The sequence below is a fragment of the Erpetoichthys calabaricus genome, chromosome 12 (assembly GCF_900747795.2).
Source record: "Erpetoichthys calabaricus chromosome 12, fErpCal1.3, whole genome shotgun sequence".
Lineage (NCBI taxonomy): Eukaryota > Metazoa > Chordata > Cladistia > Polypteriformes > Polypteridae > Erpetoichthys > Erpetoichthys calabaricus.
In genome coordinates this window covers 160,081,344-160,103,524 of record NC_041405.2, presented here as the reverse complement: position 1 = coordinate 160,103,524, position 22,181 = coordinate 160,081,344, and the positions used below count along the sequence as shown (strand labels likewise).

At 43.5% G+C, this 22,181-nt stretch overlaps 1 protein-coding gene across 5 annotated transcripts in view; it reads right to left on the bottom strand.

Moving 5' to 3' along the window:
• Positions 1-10,091: 10,091 nt before the first annotated feature.
• The window catches only part of dazap1 (DAZ associated protein 1), a 122,099-nt gene continuing 110,009 nt past the window's right edge, over positions 10,092-22,181 (bottom strand). For 2 of the 5 annotated variants that reach the window (XM_028816631.2, XM_028816633.2), the window contains exons 10-12: positions 20,383-20,556; positions 13,466-13,639; positions 10,092-10,924 (exon numbers count right to left, since the gene is read on the bottom strand). In XM_028816631.2, the coding sequence (XP_028672464.1) occupies positions 10,749-10,924; positions 13,466-13,639; positions 20,383-20,556 (524 nt within the window). In that variant the 3' untranslated portion in view covers positions 10,092-10,748. The remainder of the gene's footprint in view (positions 10,925-13,465; positions 13,640-20,382; positions 20,557-22,181) is intronic. The other 3 variants (XM_028816634.2, XM_028816636.2, XM_028816635.2) reach the window with 3 other exon arrangements.

Genomic DNA, 22,181 nt, shown 5'->3' with positions numbered 1-22,181 from the left:
TGACTAACTGCAGAAATAGAAGATTAAGATTTTTAAAACTAAAGGAAAATGAGGAGGACTTTTACAAGAAAGTGACGGAGATTTTCGTGGAGAAGGACAGGCGCATGGACTTCATTTACAAATAAAGGTAAGACCATAAACGGTTTTCAATTTTATACAAAATGGGATCAAAGAAAAAAAACAATCCAATATTTAAAAACTGAATGTTGACCTTAAATATTTAAGTTATATATTAAGTTGACCTTAAAATGTTTTTGTTGCTATCCATTTGTTGAACAGTCTCTATTAAAATCGATTAAAACATCTGAATTAAAAGCTTTTAAAAACAACTAAATATTGCAGTTAAGGTCAAAATTGAAACCCTTGTTTTTTGTACACCACTCTATACTTTTATTTGTATTGAATGAGTTTGAATTGTGGAATTGCAATGGCAAATTTAGAACACATGGAGGGTGAGGAACAGATGCGCTCTTTCTGGCCGCTATAAATGTAACGTTCTTTCTTATCCAAATATGCGCCTTACCTGTGTGTGTGTGTAAAGAATGAGATGAGATATGAAACATAACCAGTAGTCAATGTACATGTTGCCTGCCAATTGCATAGTCAATCAGCTAATCTTTGGAGTTCATAGATTTGTAAATCTCACTCTGAAGGAGTCACCAGCCATGGACCTCACCGCACGTCACTGAGTAGAGAAGCTGGAGCCCATCCCAGTGAGTATAGTGCACAAGGCAGGAACAATTCCTGGACAGGACGCCAGTCCATCAAAGGGTGAACACAAAGATAATTTTAGAACAGCAATCCACCTAACCTGCATGTCTTTGGAGTGTGGGAGGAAACAGATACGAATACAGGGAGAACAGCAAAACAGCAGCAAATCGATCCGCTGTGCCAACTCTACAATATAATACTACAAAAATACAAAGCGTTCCGCATTCACTTCAGTGTTAATTATGACGTAGTAAAGGCTAACTTCGGTTATGTTAAATATCGTAATTAAACTGCACATAAATTAATTCAGAACTACAATTACCGTATAGACTCGTGTTTTAAGTTCTTCCGCAGATAAGTCGGGGCTTGATTTTACCGTATAACTTCTGGTATTTTATAATGTCGGCTGTAGAAGTCGAATGTGGAAAACTCACGCTATTGGTCCAAGAGATTACGACATGCTAATGCCCGTCCACCTGAGAGAGTCACCACCGAGCACACGGCCTTTTTTTTTTTTCTATGTATTATGCCTATGTGACCACACGATGATACCCAAACTATTCTGAGGTGACGTTTGCACTGTCTTCTATTGCACACCCTCATACACCTTTATCTACGATGGAGCGTTCGATCAGAAGAAAATAGGAAGCTGGGTTTAAATTAAAAGTCGAAGTGGCGAAAGAAATTGGTAAGTGCGCAGCTGCAACAAAATTCGATGAGTCTGAGAAACTGAAGCGAGATTGGAGGAAGCAAAAAGTCATATTTTTGAACGGGCGTCTGATTTTAGGATCGACTTTTCGACTTATATGTGAGTCTATACGGTATGTGAAGTCTTCGGATTTTGTGAGACGGTGTTGCTGTGAAGATCAAAATCACGTGAATTAAACACAGTCAGAGTGACGAGTATTCTAACGACCAAAGTGGCCACAGCTACAAAGCACAAAGAATTGTGGGAAATCGAGGTGCAAAGCCCCGCCCACTGACCCACGCTATCTGCATGTTGAGAACTTGAAACTGAAAGTGCAAAGTGGAAATGCGTTTTACTTTTCAAGTTTGCAGCTTCACTGCTGGTCAGGCTGATAAGGACGTAGTCAATGAGGTTGTTTCATTTTAATTTGATTTTTGCAGCATTCTTGCACACAAAGAACGATAGAGACTTGGAATAAGCGACCAAGTAGTGTGGTGGACAGTAAGACTTGAGGGACTTTCAGAACTCCACTTGATGTTTTTTTTGGAAGAAATAAGTGGATGGGACTGGTGAGATTTGTTGGGCTGAATGGCCTGTTCTCGTCTCGAGTGTTCTAATGTTCTTGTGTGTAGATATCTTTGAGATTTCAAAAGAGAGATTGCAATTGCATTTTATAATGTTCATTTTTCTGTTTGGTGGTGCTCCACCAACACTGTGGACAGTGGAGATGGGGCCCTGCTGACTTCAACTGTAGACGTTATTGACCGGTGGAAGGAATACTTCGAGGATCTTCTCAATCCCACCAGCATGTCTTCCTTAGAGGAAGCAGAGCTTGGAGGACTCCAGGGGGGGCCCGTCCATAACAGGGGCCGAGGTCACCGAGGTAGTTAAAAAGCTCCGAGGTGGCAGGGCCCCTGGAGTGGATGAGGTTCACCCTGGGTTCCTCAAGGCTCTGGATGTTGTGGGGCTGTCCTGGTTGACACGTCTCTGCAACATCACACGGACATTGGGGGCAGTGCCTCTGGATTGGCAAACCAGGGTGGTGGTTCCCCTTTTTTAAGAAGGGTGACCGGATGATGTGCTCCAACTATAGGGGGATCACACTCCTAAGCCTCCCCAGTAAGGTCTATTCAGGGGTGCTGGAGAAGAGAGTTCGGTCGATGGTCAAATCTCGGATTCAAGAGGAACAATGCAGATTCCGTCCTGGCCGTGGAACACTGGACCAGCTCTACACCCTGGCCAGGATCCTGGAGGGGGTATGGAAGTTTGCCCAAACAGTCCACATGTGTTTTGTGGATTTGGAGAAGGCATTTGACCATGTCCCTCGAAGCATCCTGTGGGGTGTGCTCCTAGAGTACGGGGTACAAGGCTTGTTGTTATGAGCCATCCAGTCCCTGTACAGGAGGAGCAGAAGTTTGGTTCGCATTGTCAGTAATAAGTCGGACTTGTTTCCTGTTGAGGTTGGACTCCACCAGGGCTGCCCTTTGTCACCGATTTTGTTCATAAGTTATATGGACAGACTTTGTAGGTGCAGCCAAGGAGCGGAGGGGGTCTTGTTTGGTGACCTCAGAATCTCGTCTCTGCTATCTGTGGATGACGTGGTTCTGTTGGCTTCATTGGACAGAGACCTCCAGCTCTCACTGGAGCGTTTCACAGCCGAGTGCGGCGGGGAGGAGAGTCAGCACCTCTAAATCCGAGGCCATGGTTCTCAGCCGGAAAAGGGCAGAATGCTCTCTCCAGATTGGGAGCACAGTGCTGCCTCAAGTGGAAGAGTTCAAGTATCTCGGGGTCTTGTTCACGAGTGAGGGAAGAGTGGAGCGGGAGGTCGACAGACGGATCGGTGCGGCATCCGCAGTAATGTGGGCTCTGCAACAGTCTGTCGTGGTGAAGAGAGAGCCGAGCCAAAAGGCGAGGCTGTCGATTTACCAGTCGATCGACGTTCCTACCCTCACCTATGGCCACGAGCTTTGGGTAGTGACCGAAAGAACAAGATCGCGGATACAAGTGGCCAAAATGAGTTTTCTCCGCAGGGTGGCTGGGCTTTCCCTTAGAGACAGGGTGAGGAGTTCAGTTATCAGGGAGAGACTCGGAGTAGAGTTGCTGCTCCTCCGCATTGAGAGGAGTCAGTTGAGGTGGTTCGGGCACCTGGTTAGGATGCCCCCTGGACGCCTCCCTGGGGGAGGGTGTTCTGGGCATGTCCCACTGAGAGAAGGCCACGGGGCAGACCCAGGACACGCTGGAGGGATTATATGTCACGGCTGGCCTTGGAACGCCTCGGGGTCCTCTCAGAGGAGCTGGCCGGGGAGAGGGAGGTTTGGGCTTCCCTGCTTAGGCTGCTGTCCCCACGACCCGACCTCGGATAAGTGGTGGATAATGAATGGATGTTTGGCAGCACAGTGGTAGTGCTGCTGCCTCGCAGTTAGGAGACCCGGGTTCACTTCCTGGGTGTGTGGAGTTTGCATGTTGTCCCCGTGGGTTTCCTCCCACAGTCCAAAGACATGCAGGTTAGGTGGATTGGCAATTCTAAATTGTCCCTGGTGTGTGTGCACTGCGGTGGGCTGGCGCCCTGCCCGGGGTTTGTTTCCTGCCTTGCCCCCTGTGTTGGCTGGGATTGGCTCCAGCAGACCCCCCGTGACCCTGTAGTTAGGATATAGCGGGTTGGATAATGGATGGATTTTTCTGTTTTGCAGACAATACCTCCCCATACACCTGTGCCCAACTGAACTGACTGGACATCATTTAGTATTTTGCACGACGACCTGTGGATAGAAAATCCCCCCCACCCCCAATAAGGGATTTACCAAGAAGGGCTTAAGGAGGCAAGCGAGTGCTGAAATTCGAGTAAATTTAAAAAGTGAAGGCAATTTAAAAATTCCCCAGTAACCACAGCAGATAGAATCGGACGCAATGTGACGTGTTTGCAATGGCTTATGGGTAATCTGGACAAGCACAGCGCTCTGCCGCTAGTCTCGTTTAAGTCAAGGCCATGTGAACAGGGACCGCGGCGCCATCGTGTCAGCCTCACATTACAGTTTTCCATTTTTAGTAACTCCTCTTTTCGTTGTCATTTTGGTGTATCGAGTGTTGCTTGATGACGGACAAAATGAGCTGAAAGGATTTTAGCACAAGACTGGGGGGTAAGAAAATGCGAAAAAGTGAAGGCGCTGTGTGTACTCTTGGTGACAAGATGAAAATGAGGCTCAAGTACAGAATGACGACTTTCATTTTTAGGTATTTTTTTTATATAGATCATCAATAAATACTGGGTGGGGGGGGAAAAAAAAAAAAAAAGCAAACACACATTTGTTGTGTTCAGCCCCCCAATTCCAGTCATAAACCTCTTTAAAGTTCACCCAGAGTCGCAGAGACTCAGAACTCTGTAAACACGGTGAACCCCAAATGTCTCTTGGGATTTAGTTTGTACAATGCTATCTACTGTATACCCTGCCGTTCTCTCATATTCTGTAAGTGCCTTGAGTATGGGAAAGGTGCTATATAAATAAAATGTATTCTTATTATTACTAGCAAAATGCCCGCGCTTCGTAGTGGCGAAATACGGTTTTAAAATTTTTATAAAAAAGAAAAGTAAACCTTTTTAAACTGAGGGAAAATATACCAATAATTATTTGTTAAGGATCTCTTTGTATACCACGTTGTCAGTTCGGCCCTCCGGTTGTAATATGACCAAGCTGTGTGCTGAGCTCACTCTTGAGCATGCAACGTATAGTTGGCCATGTAAAAAGCAATCTTGCCTCAAATCAATGCCAACCTTTTGTAGGGTCTGTCCCGGAGACTTATTAATTGTCATTGCGAAGGAGAGCCTTACTGGAAATTGGAGGGGTTTAAATTGAAATGGGTTTCATCGATAACTTGCCATCCAGCTTTTGAGAGTTTAAACATTCACAAACATCAAAGTGTCCACTACTCAAATCATCACCTGTGAATCTAAGACGTCTAAGAGGCATTGGCGGTTGTACAAAAGTGTAAAATATTTGGCCATTTCTGTACACTTGAAAGCGACAACCGAACAATTCAGCGGCAGCCATCAACTCACATGCAGAACCATAGGTGAAGGGCTTAAGCATTTCACTCTTCTAGTGCTCCTGTGTAGTATAATTATCTCCTGTACCGTCATCAGTCCACACTTTGAACCTGTCCCAGTCATTTAATACATAAGACACAATGTTCCTCTGGATATCAAGAGTGAGCCTGATATGGCCGTGCAATATGTAACACAGAGAATGGAAAAGGCAGTCGCCATCTCCGGGCATGGAAACCACTCGGTAAGTGACAGTTCTTTGATCGATGGTGATCACCTCCATAGACATGTTAATGGGGGTACGGTTGGAACGATAAAGCAAATGGGTACCTGAACAATGTAAAGTAAGTCTAAAATACCTACACAATAACTATAATCGTAATAAACGAACAATAAAACAGCGGAGAAGCCATGGATTAAATAAAAAGGCTGCAGTTATCAGCAGGGAGACGTGAATACCGTGGCGAAGCAAGAAAGGGAATGAAGAGACCAGAGCGACGGACGGCCTTATATTAGGCAGGCAGCCAACTACGTGGGAGGCGTGGGGATGGGGGACCCAACAGCACCTCACATGGCGAACGAGCTGCAGGCTATGGACGTACAGTGCATCCGGAAAGTATTCACAGCGCATCACTTTTTCCACATTTTCTTATGTTACAGCCTTATTCCAAAATGGATTAAATTCATTTTTTTTCCTCAGAATTCTGCACACAACACCCCATAATGACAACGTGAAAAAAGTTTACTTGAGGTTTTTGCAAATTTATTAAAAATAAAAAAATTGAGAAATCCCATGTACATAAGTATTCACAGCCTTTGCCGTGAAGCTCGAAATTGAGCTCAGGTGCATCCTGTTTCCCCTGATAATCCTTGAGATGTTTCTGCAGCTTCATTGGAGTCCACCTGTGGTAAATTCAGTTGACTGGACGTGATTTGGAAAGGCACACACCTGTCTATAGAAGGTCCCACAGTTGACAGTTCATGTCAGAGCACAAACCAAGCATGAAGTCAAAGGAATTGTCTGTAGACCTCCGAGACAGGATTGTCTCAAGGCACAAATCTGGGGAAGGTTACAGAAAAATTTCTGCTGCTTTGAAGGACCCAATGAGCACAGTGGCCTCCATCATCAAGGGACTTAGTCAGGGAGGTGTCCAAGAACCCGATGGTCACTCTGTCAGAGCTCCAGAGGTCCTCTGTGGAGAGAGGAGAACCTTCCAGAAGGACAACCATCTTTGCAGCAATCCACCAATCAGGCCTGTATGGTAGAGTGGCCAGACGGAAGCCACTCCTTAGTAAAAGGCACATGGCAGCCCACCTGGAGTTTGCCAAAAGGCACCTGAAGGACTCTCAGACCATGAGAAAGAAAATTCTCTGGTCTGATGAGACAAAGATTGAACTCTTTGGTGTGAATGCCAGGCGTCACGTTTGGAGGAAACCAGGCACCGCTCATCACCAGGCCAATACCATCTCTACAGTGAAGTATGGTGGTGGCAGCATCATGCCGTGGGGATGTTTTTCAGCGGCAGGGACTGGGAGACTAGTCAGGATAAAGAGAAAGATGACTGCAGCAATGTACAGAGACATCCTGGATGAAAATCTGCTCCAGAGCGCTCTTGACCTCAGACTGGGGCGACGGTTCATCTTTCAGCAGGACAAGGACCCTAAGCACACAGCCAAGATATCAAAGGAGTGGCTTCAGGACAACTCTGTGAATGTCCTTGAGTGGCCCAGCCAGAGCCCAGACTTGAATCTGATTGAACATCTCTGGAGAGATCTTAAAATGGCTGTGCACCGACACTTCCCATCCAACCTGATGGAGCTTGAGAGGTGCTGCAAAGAGGAATCGGCCAAACTGGCCAAGGATAGGTGTGCCAAGCTTGTGGCATCATATTCAAAAAGACTTGAGGCTGGAATTGCTGCCAAAGGTGCATCGACAAAGTATTGAGCAAAGGCTGTGAATACTTATGGACATGGGATTTCTCAGTTTGTTTATTTTTAATAAATTTGCAAAAATCTCAAGTAAACTTTTTTCACGTTGTCATTATGGGGTGTTGTGTGCAGAATTCTGAGGAAAAAAAATGAATTTAATCCATTTTGGAATAATGCTGTAACATAGCAAAATGTGGAAAAAGTGATGCACTGTGAATACTTTCTGGATGCACTGTATGTACGTAAGTAGGATTCAGTTAGCGTTGGGAACCCGCGTACCAAATTTCTTGAAGATGGGCCCATAAGTAACAAAGACCGTTGGAAAGTTCAATATGACGGCCGACAGTGGCGTCATACCACCAAAATAAGTATGTACATCGGTTTCAGTTAGCACAGGGAAGCCGCCTAACAAATTTCGTGAAGATGGGACCATAAATAAGAAAGTTTAACATGGTGGACATTGTCAACTATTATGACCGTTACGCGTAGAATTTGAAATGAAACCTGCTTAACTTTTGTAAGTAAGCTGTAAGGAATGATCCTGCCAAATTTCAGCCTTCTACCTACACAGGAAGTTGGAGAATTAGTGATGAGTGAGTCAGTGAGTGAGGGCTTTGCCTTTTATTAGTATAGATGATAATCCAATGTACAGTGCTAAACCCACATCACAGGCAGGATGGCGTTCTGCTGCCATCTAGTGAATAAAAAAAATATCACACTGCCAAAAAAAATAAGATTTCTATGCATGTTGTTGTTCTACGGTAACTCGATCAGTAATCACGAGTGGGGGTGAAGCCCCCAAAATGCACAATGGCATGTAAACAGGAAGCTGTAAAGGCAGCTTTACAAAAGAAAGTGAGCCATTAGTGGAGACAAGCGACAATAACGATGATGTGAACGGGTCATCGGGCGTTGACACAGATAGTGAAACTGTTAAAATACACCACTGCACGACCAAACCACCCAGTGATCTGCCTGGTGTGATAAAATGGCAGACACTGTGGTGTAGTGGTGAAGGCTTTAGATTTCAAACCCTGGGGCTGTGGGTTCAAATCCAGCTAGTGACCCCGTGTGACCTTGAGCAAGTCACTTGACCTGCCTGTGCGCCAACTGGAAAACCAAAAATCGGGTGTGGTCTCCCCTCAACTTTCTCGTATGCTCAGATATGGGGATGGATATCTGAGGAGTAAACCACAAGACAAGGATTATAATTTTATATTCTGTACATTAAAGAACCATCAAATCAATTCTTTGCAGCCTTTGTCGATTTTGTTCGACTCAGTTGCTCGAGCTGCCCTGTGGGACATCCTGAGGGTTCGCAGGATCCCCTCGCGGTTGCTGGATATCATGTCCAGCCTGTACACTGGTATTGTGAGTGCTGTGCTGAGTGGAGGCAGGACCTCTGTTTTTTTCCCCAGTTGATTCTGGGGTTCATCAGTGTGTGTTCTGCTCCTACTCTGTTCAGTGCTTGTATGGACTGGGTGCTGGGTAAAGTCATGGGGTCCAGCTGCTGTGGGGCATCCGTTGGTGAAGAAAGGTTCACGGATCTTGAATTTGTTGACGATGCTGTGATCTTCGCGGAGTCAATGGAGGTTCTGATCGGGGCACTCGAGGGAGGAGTCTGAGGGTCAGGGCTTGTGAGGGTCCAGAGATAAACCAACAGCCAGGCCTTTATTTACCTCTTGGGCACAGCCATCCGCAGTGTGTCTGTTTGAGGACAGAGTGTCAACCTTATTGAGAGCTTTACTTACCTGGGCAGTGACATTCAGTCTCTGGTGACTCTTCCTATGAAGTCAGACAGATTGGGAGAGAAAGGGGTGTGTGGCGCTCCAGATATTTATGCAAAAGGACGAAGGTCCAAGTCTTTAGAGTCCTGGTGCTTCCTGTTTGCGAGACATGGATGTTATCCAGTGACCCGAGATGAAGACTGGACTCTTTTGGTACTGTCTCTCTCCGGAAAATCCTTGGGTCTCGCTGGTTTGACTTTGTGTTGCTCACGGAGTCCCGAATGAGGCACATGACCTGCATTGTGAGGGAGCGTCAGTTACGGCACTACGGCCATGTGGCACATTTCCCTGAGGGTGATCAACTCGTAAGATCCTCATTGTTTTGGGGACCTGAGTGGCTGGACTAGGTCAAGGGGTCACCCACGTAACACCTGACTGCGGCAGAGAGAGGGTCATTTCCGGAGGGTGGGACTGGACCGCGTGTCTGCCTGGGGGGTTGCCAACCGGGATCGCAAGTTGTTTCGTCGTGTAGTGGGTTCTACAATGTGCTGAACCAGTGCAGGCTCCCCAACTTGACTTGTACTTGTCACACTTACTCTAATGTTCACAAATAATAACTGACATTCTGTTCTTTATTTTTATGCTAATCACTTCATTTAGAATCCATGTTAAGACTATATGACAAAAATAACACGCATTACCTTTTTTTCCAGCATTTCTGATCCTCACAGTATCTTATGTCGAAATATCAGTCATCCTTACCTGAAAAACAAATCTCGGAAAAAGGAAAAAATTTGTTTTAATCTACATTAATACTTTAAAATCTTTCATCATTTTTCTTTTCATCTGCTCAGTTGATGCTTTACTCCCTGTGCCCCCCCCCACAATACAAACCTGTTAATGAAAAACAAGCAAACATTTGAGCCTAAACAAACTCTTAGGGTTTCCATTTTTAATTTAATTTAAAGACTCAAAAGTAAACAGAGGAGACGACACCTTAAAGCAAACTTTTTTTATTGAAACAGGGATTTTGCTATGTCTGGATTTCACACAATTTACACTAAAACAGCCACCTGAGGAAATCTACAACTTTAAATTAAAAACAAGCAAAGCGTACAACTTCATCGTACAAAAATCTTTTTTTTATAAAACTGCGCTTCTTTAAAGGTGTGTGTGTGTGTATATATATATTTTTTTTAATCTTTAACTTGTTTTAGACTGTGGTAAAAGGCTCAGGAAATAAACCACAAAAGGGGGAAAAATAATAAAACGGTGCTGTGTGGAGGAGTTTAGGCTGGGAGTCTAAGAAACCTCGGAAAGGCCATTTTATTAATGACGTTCCTCACTGCTGCTTCTAGTTGTGCTGAATAATGAAGAGTGTCACTTGTAGGAGTTTCAGTCATCCCCAAAAACAGCAAATCTTTAAAATTATAGTAAAGAGGAGAGAAAAAAGTTGCAAAACAAACCCATCTCTACTCCACGAAATAAGATTTCCCTCCCCTAACTCCAATTTCCATCAAGTATGTGATTGTCACAAAAAAAATAAAAAATAAAAATAAAGTCCTCAACTTGAGAATCCCCGGCCCTCAGAGACCAGAAATGCAGTTGTGAACAGAAAACGTATTCCCTGACATCCCCAGTGCTGCTGGCTCCATCAGCGCCGGTAGGGATGGAATCCCTGCACGTTGTGGTTCTGCCCGCGGCCGAAGCTGGTGCTTCCTTGTTGTGGTCCCCCTGATGACTGAGTGGGCGGCGTTGTGTAGGGAGATTGGACTTGCTGACTAGGGTCTGGGAAGCTCTGACTAAATCCAGTCATCTCCTGTCCGTAACCTGGTTGGGTGAAAACAGAAGACGAGATTTAGAAAAAAAAATAAGCAGAGTGCACCATAACAAGGAGCTCAAGTGGTCAGCGTTCAGTAGACATACAGTGACCCCCCCATCCACCTCCCCTCCTGCCCCCGGTCTGTGAATGTGCCTGCTCTCATGTGATACACTACATAGCATTTCCCAGACATTTTCATTTTCTGCTCTCCTGCCATCTCCAGTGTGTCACTCTACTTTAACTGCTTCAAGCCTACAATGCAAGGGAAGCCATAAGCTAAGAAGCATCAAGTGAGATGACGGTTCAGCATAAAATAGACAGACCACGTAGTGCTCATGAACAAGAAAAATGTAACGATTTGTGAAACAAGATTAAAATGAAATGCCCGTCACTAGACATCAACATAAGACCCTGGCAAAAGTCCTCATTTAATGGAGGTATCTTCCAAGTTCATGCCACATGCATGTTTGTCTCCAATGAAATGTTTAAAATGTGCCACAAAAACACACTAAAGTGAGGAGAGAGACTCCCACCCCTGTATCCTAATGACATTTGTTTCAGTTGCCCCATCTGCCTTTTTAGATATCACACCGTATTCAAGGACTTCTCTAAATGATAGATCTTTATTTAAAGAAGTGCAAATTTTTGTATTGTTATTACCCACCTAGAGGATGGGGATGGGGGAGGGGGGGGTTTCGAGAAAAAAAACAAACAAAAAAATAAATAAATTGTAATTAAAATAACTTACAAAAGTCACAGGCACCCATTATTGAGTGGAAGTGTATTTATTTCTGTATATTTAAAGAGCTTCTATAAAAAGACAAATTTCCCCTTGGGGTTGAATGAAGCTGCATCTCTCCATTACGCATTCAGTAAAAATCAGACCTTGCTTTACAGTTTGGATTCAAATGAAAATTTCAAATAACAATACAAATGAAAACACCATGGACACAAATGATGGGACCCTTAATCTAATATTTTGTGGCACAACCTTAAGAGTTTGCAATCCCGGCACTCAAGCAATTCCTGGAGCTCTGTCAAACAGGTCATTTAGCCCACTTGTCCTGATCAAACTGCTTCAGCTGGGTCAGGTTTGAAGGGGGTCTTCTCCAAACTGCATGTTTCAGTCCCCCCCCGCCCCAACATTGATTTTCAATGGGATTCCAATCAGAGCTCATAGACGGCCACTTCAGAACAGTCCGATGTTTTGTTCTTCTCCATTCTTGTGTGTTTTGGCTCCTTATCCTGTTAGTCACCAGTGATTGATCCTCTGAGACAGAGTGCCCTGACACTGGTCAGGACCTTTGGCTCCAGAATGCCTTGAGATTTCATTGTTCCCTGCACAGACTCATGGCACCCTGCGCCAGACACAGCAATGCAGCCCCAAAACATAACTGAGCCCTCTCCATGTTTCACAGTATTCTTGGTGTTCTTTTCCTTGAAAGCTTCAGTGATTCGGTCTAGTTTGTTCTAACACTGCCTTTACGTCTTCCCGTTTGCATTGTGTTTTTAGTTGGATGCTCCATCCCACGTATGAATATTAATGACTTACCTCAGAGTGGCAAAACAGACAAATATTTAAGATTTTTTGCAGCATGAAGTTTTCATCCACTAGATGGCAGCAGAATACAGTCATGAGAGTTATTTGATTTTGATATACTTTGTTAATCCTCAAGGGGAAAAGTCTTTTCTCATGACCTTTTTTGTTTGGGGGGTGGGGGGTGCTTAAAAATGTAAAGAGGATCATTAGATGTCACTGCAAGTCTAACTCGTGGTTAACCATAACTGCACAGAATTCTGAGCTTAAGGCTGATGGTTAATACCATGGATATTACGAAGGTGCAACAGCAAACAACGGCAGGCTTTCAGTCTTCACTTTCAAAGCTGTGCTTTGATTAAAAGGTAAGATCATCACGCATTTCGGCCTTTTTGCCCTGGTAATCACCCGCAGTTACAGAAACTCCACTGGGACCCATGTCCGTTATTTGTGTGTTGGTACTTCACAACACATGGTATTTCACAGGTGAGCTTCTCTTCTACTTGTGTAGTGAGTGCTTCATGCAGTTTGAAATTTGAAGTGGGGTAAGGTGGCTTAAATAAATTGTTTGGAAACCGTAAGTACCAGCTCATGTGTTTTTCACATCCATCGACTCATCAGTAAATAGGACTGGTCAGACAGAGCCCCTCAGGGGTAAGCGAGGACTCGCTTGTGAAATTTTCCACATGTGAAGTTATGTTGGCACTCAATCAGTTTCAGATTTTTGGAATTTCTGATTGGGGATGTTCAACCTGTACATGACAAGATCCACTTGTGAAGATGGGGGGGGAGGGTATGGGGGGGCCACTGACTATAGCCTCTGCTTGCAGTCCCATTTTAAAACAGATATACAATGCATGTGGCTGTAACAGACAGTCAAACTGACTTACTGACACTGCGAAGCATAACATGAAAATGTTTATTAAACTACTGGGGACAAACCAACTCAGAAAGTGAGATCACCGATGCGAGGGAGTGATGACCATGCTGCCTAGATGATAAATATACATACCATACTGGTTGTAGGAAAACTCTGGTTGTCCGGTCTGGGATTTGCTTATGTCCTGAGTCGGCGTCGGAGGGGGAACAAAACTCATGGGTGTTGCACCTGGTGTGGTGGGAGGTGGTGGTACACCTGGTGGAGGGAATTGGTCAGGTGGAGGGGGAGGGGCTCCAAAACCAAAACCTAAGAAAATATGGTGGAAAAGGGGGCATTCAAAATATCAGCAACAGAGCAGAAGAACTGGAAGATCAAGCATCAACAGAACTGACCAGGCCCACATGTCGGCAGTCATTTGTAACATGGAGCTCAGTGCCTGCTGTGAAAAGAAACTGAAGACTGACCCGCTGATATCGGAGGCTAATGAACAGCAGGCACATGAAGACCATGACATGACATGAGTTGAAAACACCTTCTTTGGATTATCAGCATTCTCGATTGGGTTGTACAGTGCATTGTGACACTTTCTGCAAACGGCATGAAATAAATGAATTTCTGAATTTCCCCCATGGGGATTAATAAAGTTTGTCTAATCTATTAACAAATGACTGAAATCCAGGAAACACCAAAAAAACGAACCAGTAACAGGGACACGATGTTCTTTCTCTGAAGCAGTGACCACTCCGAGTGCAGGTAACGTGAAGCATTTGACCACATCTGTAAAACTAAGCTACAAAAAGGGCCCACAACCATAAAAAAAGTAGGAAAGAGAGGGCGGCAGGGAATTGTATGAATACAGATGAACACATCTATAGCAAATGAGTGGATTAAAACTAAACTATATGCTGCTGCTGGAGTATGAATTCCCCATTGGGATTAATAAAGTATCTATCTATCTATACCGATGCTTTCTTTATAGGTTTTTGTTACCGGGTGGCACACAGCACACCCTTTTCTGCTTCGTTGGGTGACTGAGCCCTGCAAAGGCCTGGCATAGCATTACGTGTGCTTGTCTTACACTGGGTGCTGCTGCAATAACACCACCACAAGAATTTTTACTTCAATAAAATAAGTTGTGTTAGGATACACATTACGTTACAGAACAAATAAAGCTAAAATGTGTGATTAAGACATTGAAATGCCAACTAAATTCGTCCATGTCACTGCTGACTCATCAACAGAAATCATTCACTCTGTACCAGCGATGTTTCGATGAATCATTCTAAATGCTGCGGTCTTTAAACGTTGAGTCAAGTGTGTATTAAGCACGTTCCAATTGTTGACACTGCTAGGGGGAACTGCTCTATCCAAACGTTAACGACTTTACATATAAAGCTGTGGTACAATCTGAGCAGGTCTACAAGCCCGATATTGACAGCAGCCACTCTCCACTATCCAAACCATAAGTTTGTGTGTGTTCTTTTGGTGGTTATTTGTTTTTACTATATATTTATTTTTTGGATCTTCAATAAAATTTTAATTTCCCCTTGGGGAGAAAAAGTATGATCCATCTACTTAAAATAGTCACGTGATCACTTAATGCATGTTGCTTTTAACGTGTTACCCCACTGGTCCAGAGTTTGTGCTGCAGCAGAGCTTAGCACTGCACGTTCAGCTCATCATCATAAACTTAGCGATTTCTGAAATATTGAGACAGAAGAAAAATGTATGTAACGATCAGCCAAGCATATTGCCTCAGGAAAATGATCTTTGCTGACACTTCCACTGTTTTCCACCTGTGGCTGCATGTGTGAAGTAAAGACTGGTGACTAAAGACAGACACACACACACAAAATACTTGTGTGTAACCCATTTAAGGGTTTACATGGCCACATAACCAGGTTATTCATGGAGAAAATCTATGCGTGTTAACTTACTTCGTTCCAACACCAATAACTTACTTCTGTAACTGGAGTAAGAGTATACAGGGCTTTTTAGAAACCAGGTTTCTGTGAATGAACGGTTTATTAAAGAGCACATAAACACACTCACTGTCACGATTACAAGGACTACGTTATTGTGATAGGCAGCAGTGATCTGAAAAATATGGCCCTCGTATTTTATAAATAAAGTCCTGTCAACACCAACGGCAGATTCAGGGTTTCGCAAGTCCCAGTTCTATGGTCCCCCCTGTGGCTGTGGATTTTCATTCCAACAAGCTTCACAAATAAAAGGTTCACTCTTACTTCTAAATGATCTAATTATTTAATTCGTCCTGTTATTCTTGTCTTATTTTGCATTCAGAAATTTGCTAGTACATTTATATGGAAACAAAATTCTTTAAATGTTAACATTCTTTTATTCACATTTTCAAATGAGCGTCTGCTTATAATTCTAAGAGCTAAACTTAAAAGTGGTGAGGTGACCTTCTGCTGTTATACACCTAAAATCTGGAATACGAGTTCACCAATAGAAATTCGCCAGGCTAATATAGTGGAGCTGCTAAAACCCGTTACTTTAACTCTTTTAGGGCTAATTTTTTTTTTTTGTTTCTTTTCTCCCAGGGCTGAATATTTTTCCAAAAACTAACATTTTTTAAAAAAGAACACAAAGCAATTGTTTAACATATCAAATCAACATAAAATATTTACTTTTGACAAATGTTACTGTCTTGCATGTTGTATGAGCCTGCATACTCTATGATTTCACATACATATCACATACATTTTACACAGCAAAGTCTGATCTCGCTCAAAGCAACCAATTTCAGTCATTGCCACATTGCACTTCTTACAATATGTGTTGTTTTGGTGCCTATTTTTCAATTGTCTGTTGCTGCACTTTCTAACATATATTGTTAGTGTGTACTGTAGAGAGACAAGTCACCCATTTGCCATCGTGCCATGCCACTGCCACCAAGTTTTCTGCCTGCATGAAAACCGTATTGTCACCTCTTTTCATCTTCTGAAACTTTATGAACTTTATGTATGGCACTATAGCCTGGCTCACCCCATGGGATTTGCTTCTGTTTATTACAGAAGTGAATAAAACTTTGCAGCAGCACGTACCTAAGCCAGGGGACAAAACACGTTTGGACCAATGCTCCCTGAAGTTATATCACCAGTTCTGTCCCACCTCTATTTGTAATGCCACAGCGCGCTTCATCTCGTCTTTCGTTGTGGGTTTCCACTTTGAAAAATGAGAATGCGATGCAAACGCAGCCCGCGATTCAAAAAAAATCTCTGCCTACCTGTTTGTCTCGTCTGACAGTAACTGAAAAGCAGCATCAGGAGAGAGCAGCCTGAAGTACAGCAGCTGGTGATCTGTCGTGTCCAACAGCAAGCCATGCCGTCTTGTAAACTCCGGTAGCCAGATCGGCTCTCAACGGATCAATGTCTGTGTATTTATCCCATGCAAACCTTGCCGTAGATGCATCGGCTGCGCGAAGGCACTCAACTGGCAGCAGATCCGCTGGCGTCTGATCAGCTGATGCCTGCTTCTCACTCTCTTGCTCGATCTCCTGATCGCTGCCAATAAAATCCGATTCTGAAAAATCAAGAGTCCGACACCGCGATAATGCGCAAAACATCGACTGCCGAGTGTTTTCTTTTCTGCACTTAACTTCGCTGCCTTTTCACATGTCGGTGCCATCTTGCCTTTGTTTACATTTCGCAACTCACGCACACGCAAGGTTTAGTTGCCGAGTCAACGAGTCTAGCATTCCTCCAAGCACAGAGGGAATGCCTGTGACGTGACAGTGAGATTTGTCGCCATTAACAGCTGATTGTCGCCCCCTATCCCTGGATGTCGACTTTTGTCGACATTAGCCTTCAACCCCTCCTGTCGACAAAAGTCGACATCCGCCCTAAAAGAGTTAACATGGCTTTCTCATAGCTACATTTTAGTGTAACCCTGATATTCTGTATATGCATTGAATTTTTTTTTTTTTTTTTTCATGGTTCCAAAATCTGTACTCGCCTCTTCTTTCTCTGCTGTTCTTTTTCCGGTTTTCTGTGGTGGCAACTTGCGCCTCCACAACCTGATCAAAGCGCTGTTCAGTCCCTACATTGATGGATTGAAGGCCAGAGGTCCACATGACCATCATTATTGTGCAATTCTTATACGTGAAGCCTGAAAGCCATGAGGACTGATTGAGATCACTGATGTTAGGTAGAATGCCTAGTGGGGACTGGGTGGTCTCGTGGCATTGGAACCCCTGCAGATTTTGTTTCTCCAGCCCTCGAGTTTTTTTTCTTTTTCCTGTCCTCCATGGCCATCGGACATTACTTTATTCTTTGTTAATCAGTATTGCGTAATTTTTATATTTTTTTCTTTCTTCATTTGTAAAGCACTTTGAGCTACATCATTTCTATGAAAACATGCGATATAAATACATGTTGTTGTTGTTGTTATAGTTCACTCCCTTGTCTCCAAATACTGACGAATAGCGATGACCAGTACATAAACAGGTGCAAATGTCTATGACAAGTAAAGACAGGCAGCTGCTTCAGAAAAATATTCACTTGTGAGCTATAATATAAGAAAAGGGTTCAATGACCAGAACAGAAGAGCAAAATAAGTAAAAAGAACAATAATTCATGTCACACACACATACATACATTCTTGCTATATTTCCCCAAAATTTTAGCAAACCAATTTTGTAATTTTTGGCTAATAAAGGCAGGGGTCCAGTTAAAACTAAAACTTTGTTGGGATGAAGATGTGCAGTAATGGTGGTCAGCCGGACTGAACTTGAGGACCACTTTGTAAAGCTTTTTATTACTAACTAGCTGTGTCACCAGGCTTTGCCAAGGAAATTTCAGAAGACTGAGGTCATCAGTTATGGTGCCGTCGGTTAATCGGTTGTATCAGAACTTCCAGGTTAACTAAGTGCTTTTCTGTATACAGTCAGACTGCCATATCTGTGGGTTTGGCATTGGCAGTTTAAGGGATCTCCAACTTTCCTGCGGTTTGGCATCTTAAAAGTTCAGGTATTGCAAAAATGCATCTATTACTCATTTTCTCTTAAAGTTAAAAGAACTTAAAGGCTTCTTTATGGCTTGAAGTTATAAAGCAGGTGTGAGGCCTACTAACATAACTTAACTTTAGAATAGTCCGAGGTGGTTTAAGTCAGTCATGTGTCTCTTGATATTTCAAGACCTGTGAATCCTTCATAAGTAATTTTATCAGCATTTCAAGTGTCACACTGTGCAAAGATGAATTTACTTATGCTTTATAACTACAATCAAGAAGCCTTTGTTATGGTCTTGTTGTGTAAGAGTAAATGAGTAATAAATGCATTTTTGCAGTACCTTAACTGTTACCAAAATTACTTTAAAAAAATTCAGATATTCTGGAATTCCTGTGTGCAGTACTGCCCACTGAATACGCACAACAAACAAGCCAAGCCGACCCTCAAGTCCCGCTGTATCAGCCCTTGTGTTTGCTTCATTTTCACAATCATCTTTATGCAATCATAGAAGTCCTGAATTTGAGATTTTTGTACATCTCTGGTGTCTTGGAACCACAGATTAGCTGGGCCAATGTGTACAATTTTTTAAAATTTTTATTTTTACCCAAGGGTTAATATTATTGACTGGCAGTGTGTTGAAGTGGGAAACACTCCGGACCTGAGACTGAATCAGTAGGTTCAAATCTCAATACTACCCTGAGCAAGTCACTTCACACGCCTGAGCTCCAACTGGCAAAATAAACATAACAGGCAGGCAGTATGGCACAGTGGTTAAGGCTTTGGGCATGAGGTTGTGGGTTTAAATCCCACCACTGACACTGTTTGACCCTGAGCAAGTCTCTTCACCCGCCTGTGCTCCAATTGGAGAAACAAAAGAATAACCAATTGCATCTCAAATGTTGTAAGTCACTTTGGATAAAAGTGTTGGCCAAATAAGTAAGTGTATATGCAATAGCATCTCAAATACTGTAAGCCACCTTGGAAAAAAGGCATCAGTTAAATAATAAGGAATAATAATAATAGGTAGCTGAAGTGTGCTTGATGCTGACCCTGCACTCAAGACACGACGGTGCACTATATGAGAAACAAGAGGCAGAACAGAAAAGGTTACGAAACCACAGCACAATAATTCATACATTTATATAACACGTTCTCACTACTCAAAGTGCTTTACACAGAGTGGGGAGTCACTTTGACCACCACTATTGTGTAGCATCCACCTGGATGATGTAACGGCAGTCACTTTGCGTCAGTACACTCACGACACATATGCCGTTAGGTGGTGAAGGGTTGAGAAGAATACTTAAGAGACATGGGATGATGAATGAGTAGGCTATGGTGGGCAGTTTAGCCAAAACATCAGGGTAAACCCCCTACTCTTTATGAAGGATGCCAAGGGATCTTTAATGACCACAAAGGGCTCAGGACCTTAGTTGTATGCCTCATCCAAAGGACGGCCCCATTTTTACAACACAGTGTCCCTTGTCACTGCATTGGGGTCCATTTTTAGAACACAGGGTAAGCACCCCCTGCTGGCCTCACCAACACCTCTTCCAGCAGCAAACCCAAGCTTTTCATGGTTGGTCTCCCACTCAGGTACTGGCTGGGCCCAGATCTTCAGGTGGATTTCCTGTTCTGAAGTGTATGTGGTATGGCTGCAGGACAGAGGTTTCCACTCATCAGCAGATCTATGCCAGCAGTTAAACATTAGACAAGATCAGAACTTGAAGGCCAACTCTTAACCAGGTAAACAAGCTTGTGCTTAAGAGAAATACGTAATTAAAGTTCATATTATATAATGCCTTACTTATCCAGAAAAGTCACAATGCACTTTTAAAAGCAACCCAGAATATTCACTGTTACGCCAGAGTACTACAAACTCCTAACTGCTAATGTAATAATAAATCAAAGCAGATTCATTCACTCAGTCGCTGCAACTGAATAGCTGATTTGTTAGATACATGGGACAAACAGATGTGTGTTCAATGTTGTTTTCGGTTACCTAACCAGTAATCATTTCTTATTTAGTTGTATACTAAGCTAACTATCAAATCTTGGATAAAATTTTGACACTCACCATACTGAGTGGGCGTCCCATAGCCAGGCGGAGGAAATCCCGGAGGTGGCCCGTATCCTGGTGGAGGTGGTGGTGTGGTCACTAAAAACGTATTAAATGGAGAAGGTGGTGGCGGTGGTGCTGGCCTCCCGGGTATGGGTGGGGGAGGGGGAGGTGGGGGAGGGCCATATCCACCTGCAAGACAAAACAGCACATTCTGCATAAACTGAACGACATTCTGAAACCGCGCCCACAGATCTGGACGATCACATGACTTTACATACATAAAGATGGGGTACAATTGTGACGCAGCAGGCGTGTTGTTGATTCATCTCACCAGCCACTTGCCAGTCAGTCCTGTTTTGGACACAGTCTTTTGAGACAACTTCTTTCGGCTGCTCCAGATAGAGGTTGCCACAGCGGTGCATCTTTTTCCATATCTTCCCGTGCTCTGCACCTTGATCTGTTATACCCACCACATCCATAAACCTTCTCTTAGGCATTCCTATTTTCCACTTGCCTGGCAGCTCCATCCTTAGCATCCTTTTCCCAATATACCCAGCATCTCTCCTCTGTACATGTCCAAACCAACAAAACCTCACTTAATGTCCTCATTTCTAATCCTGTCCATCCTCGTCACACCCAATGCAAATCTTAGCATCTTTAACTCTGCCATCTCCAGCTCTGTCTCCCGCTTTCTGGCCAGTGCCACCGTCTCCAACCCATATAACATAGCTGGTCTCACTACCGTCCTGTAGACCTCCCCTGTCACTCTTGCTGATACCAGTCTGTCACAAATCACTCCTGACACTCTTCTCCACCCATTCCACCCTGCCTGCACTCTCTTTTTCACCTCTCTTCCACAATTCCCATTACTCTGTTATTGCTAATTCCAAATATTTAAACTCATCCACCTTCACCAACTCTACTCCCTGCATCCTCACCATTCCACTGACCACCCTCTCATTCACACACATGTATTCTGTTTTGTTCCTACTGACCTTCATTCCTCTCCTCTCTAAAGCATACATCCACCTCTCCAGGGTCTCCTCAACCTGCTTCCTACTCTCGCTACAGGGACTCCTGTCTAATCTAGTCTGTCAACCTGTCCTTCACCATTGCAAATAAGAAAGGGCTCAGAGCTGATCCTGATGTAATCCCACCTCTGTCGCTCCTACCGCAAGACTTCACCACTGTCACACTTTTCTCGTATATATCTTGTACAACTCTTGCATACTTCTCTGCCACTCCCAACTTCCTCATACAATACCACAGCTCCTCTCGAGGCACCCTGTCATATGCTTTCTCCAGGTCCACAAAGACACTTGGCAGTATTCACAATATATTGGGTGGAACCCCAACACCTTTCTCTATCTGTGTTTCTTTTTTACTATATATAATCATATCCAACACATATACACACACACGCGCACTTTTGGTTTAGTAAAAGTTGCAATCTCTAACATATTCCTAGGGAGCAAGCACCCCCTGCTGGATACAACTGGCACTGTCGGCAGAAGTATGCTAAACATGATGTACAGTAATCCCTCACTTATCGCGGGAGATAGGTTCCAAGGCCGACCGCGATAACTGAATTTCCGTGAAGTAGGGACACCATATTTATTTAATTATTGAACGTGTATTTGGACGTTTTTAAACCCTTCCTGTATTGTTTACAACCCACCCTTTACTCTATTAATAACAGGGACAACTGCTAAGCAATATGAAATTGGTAGATAAGTTTACACTTACTGTATAGCGAAGTACACGTAGCTATATATGACGTGATAATGGTGATGAATATGCTGCGCAGTAAAAAC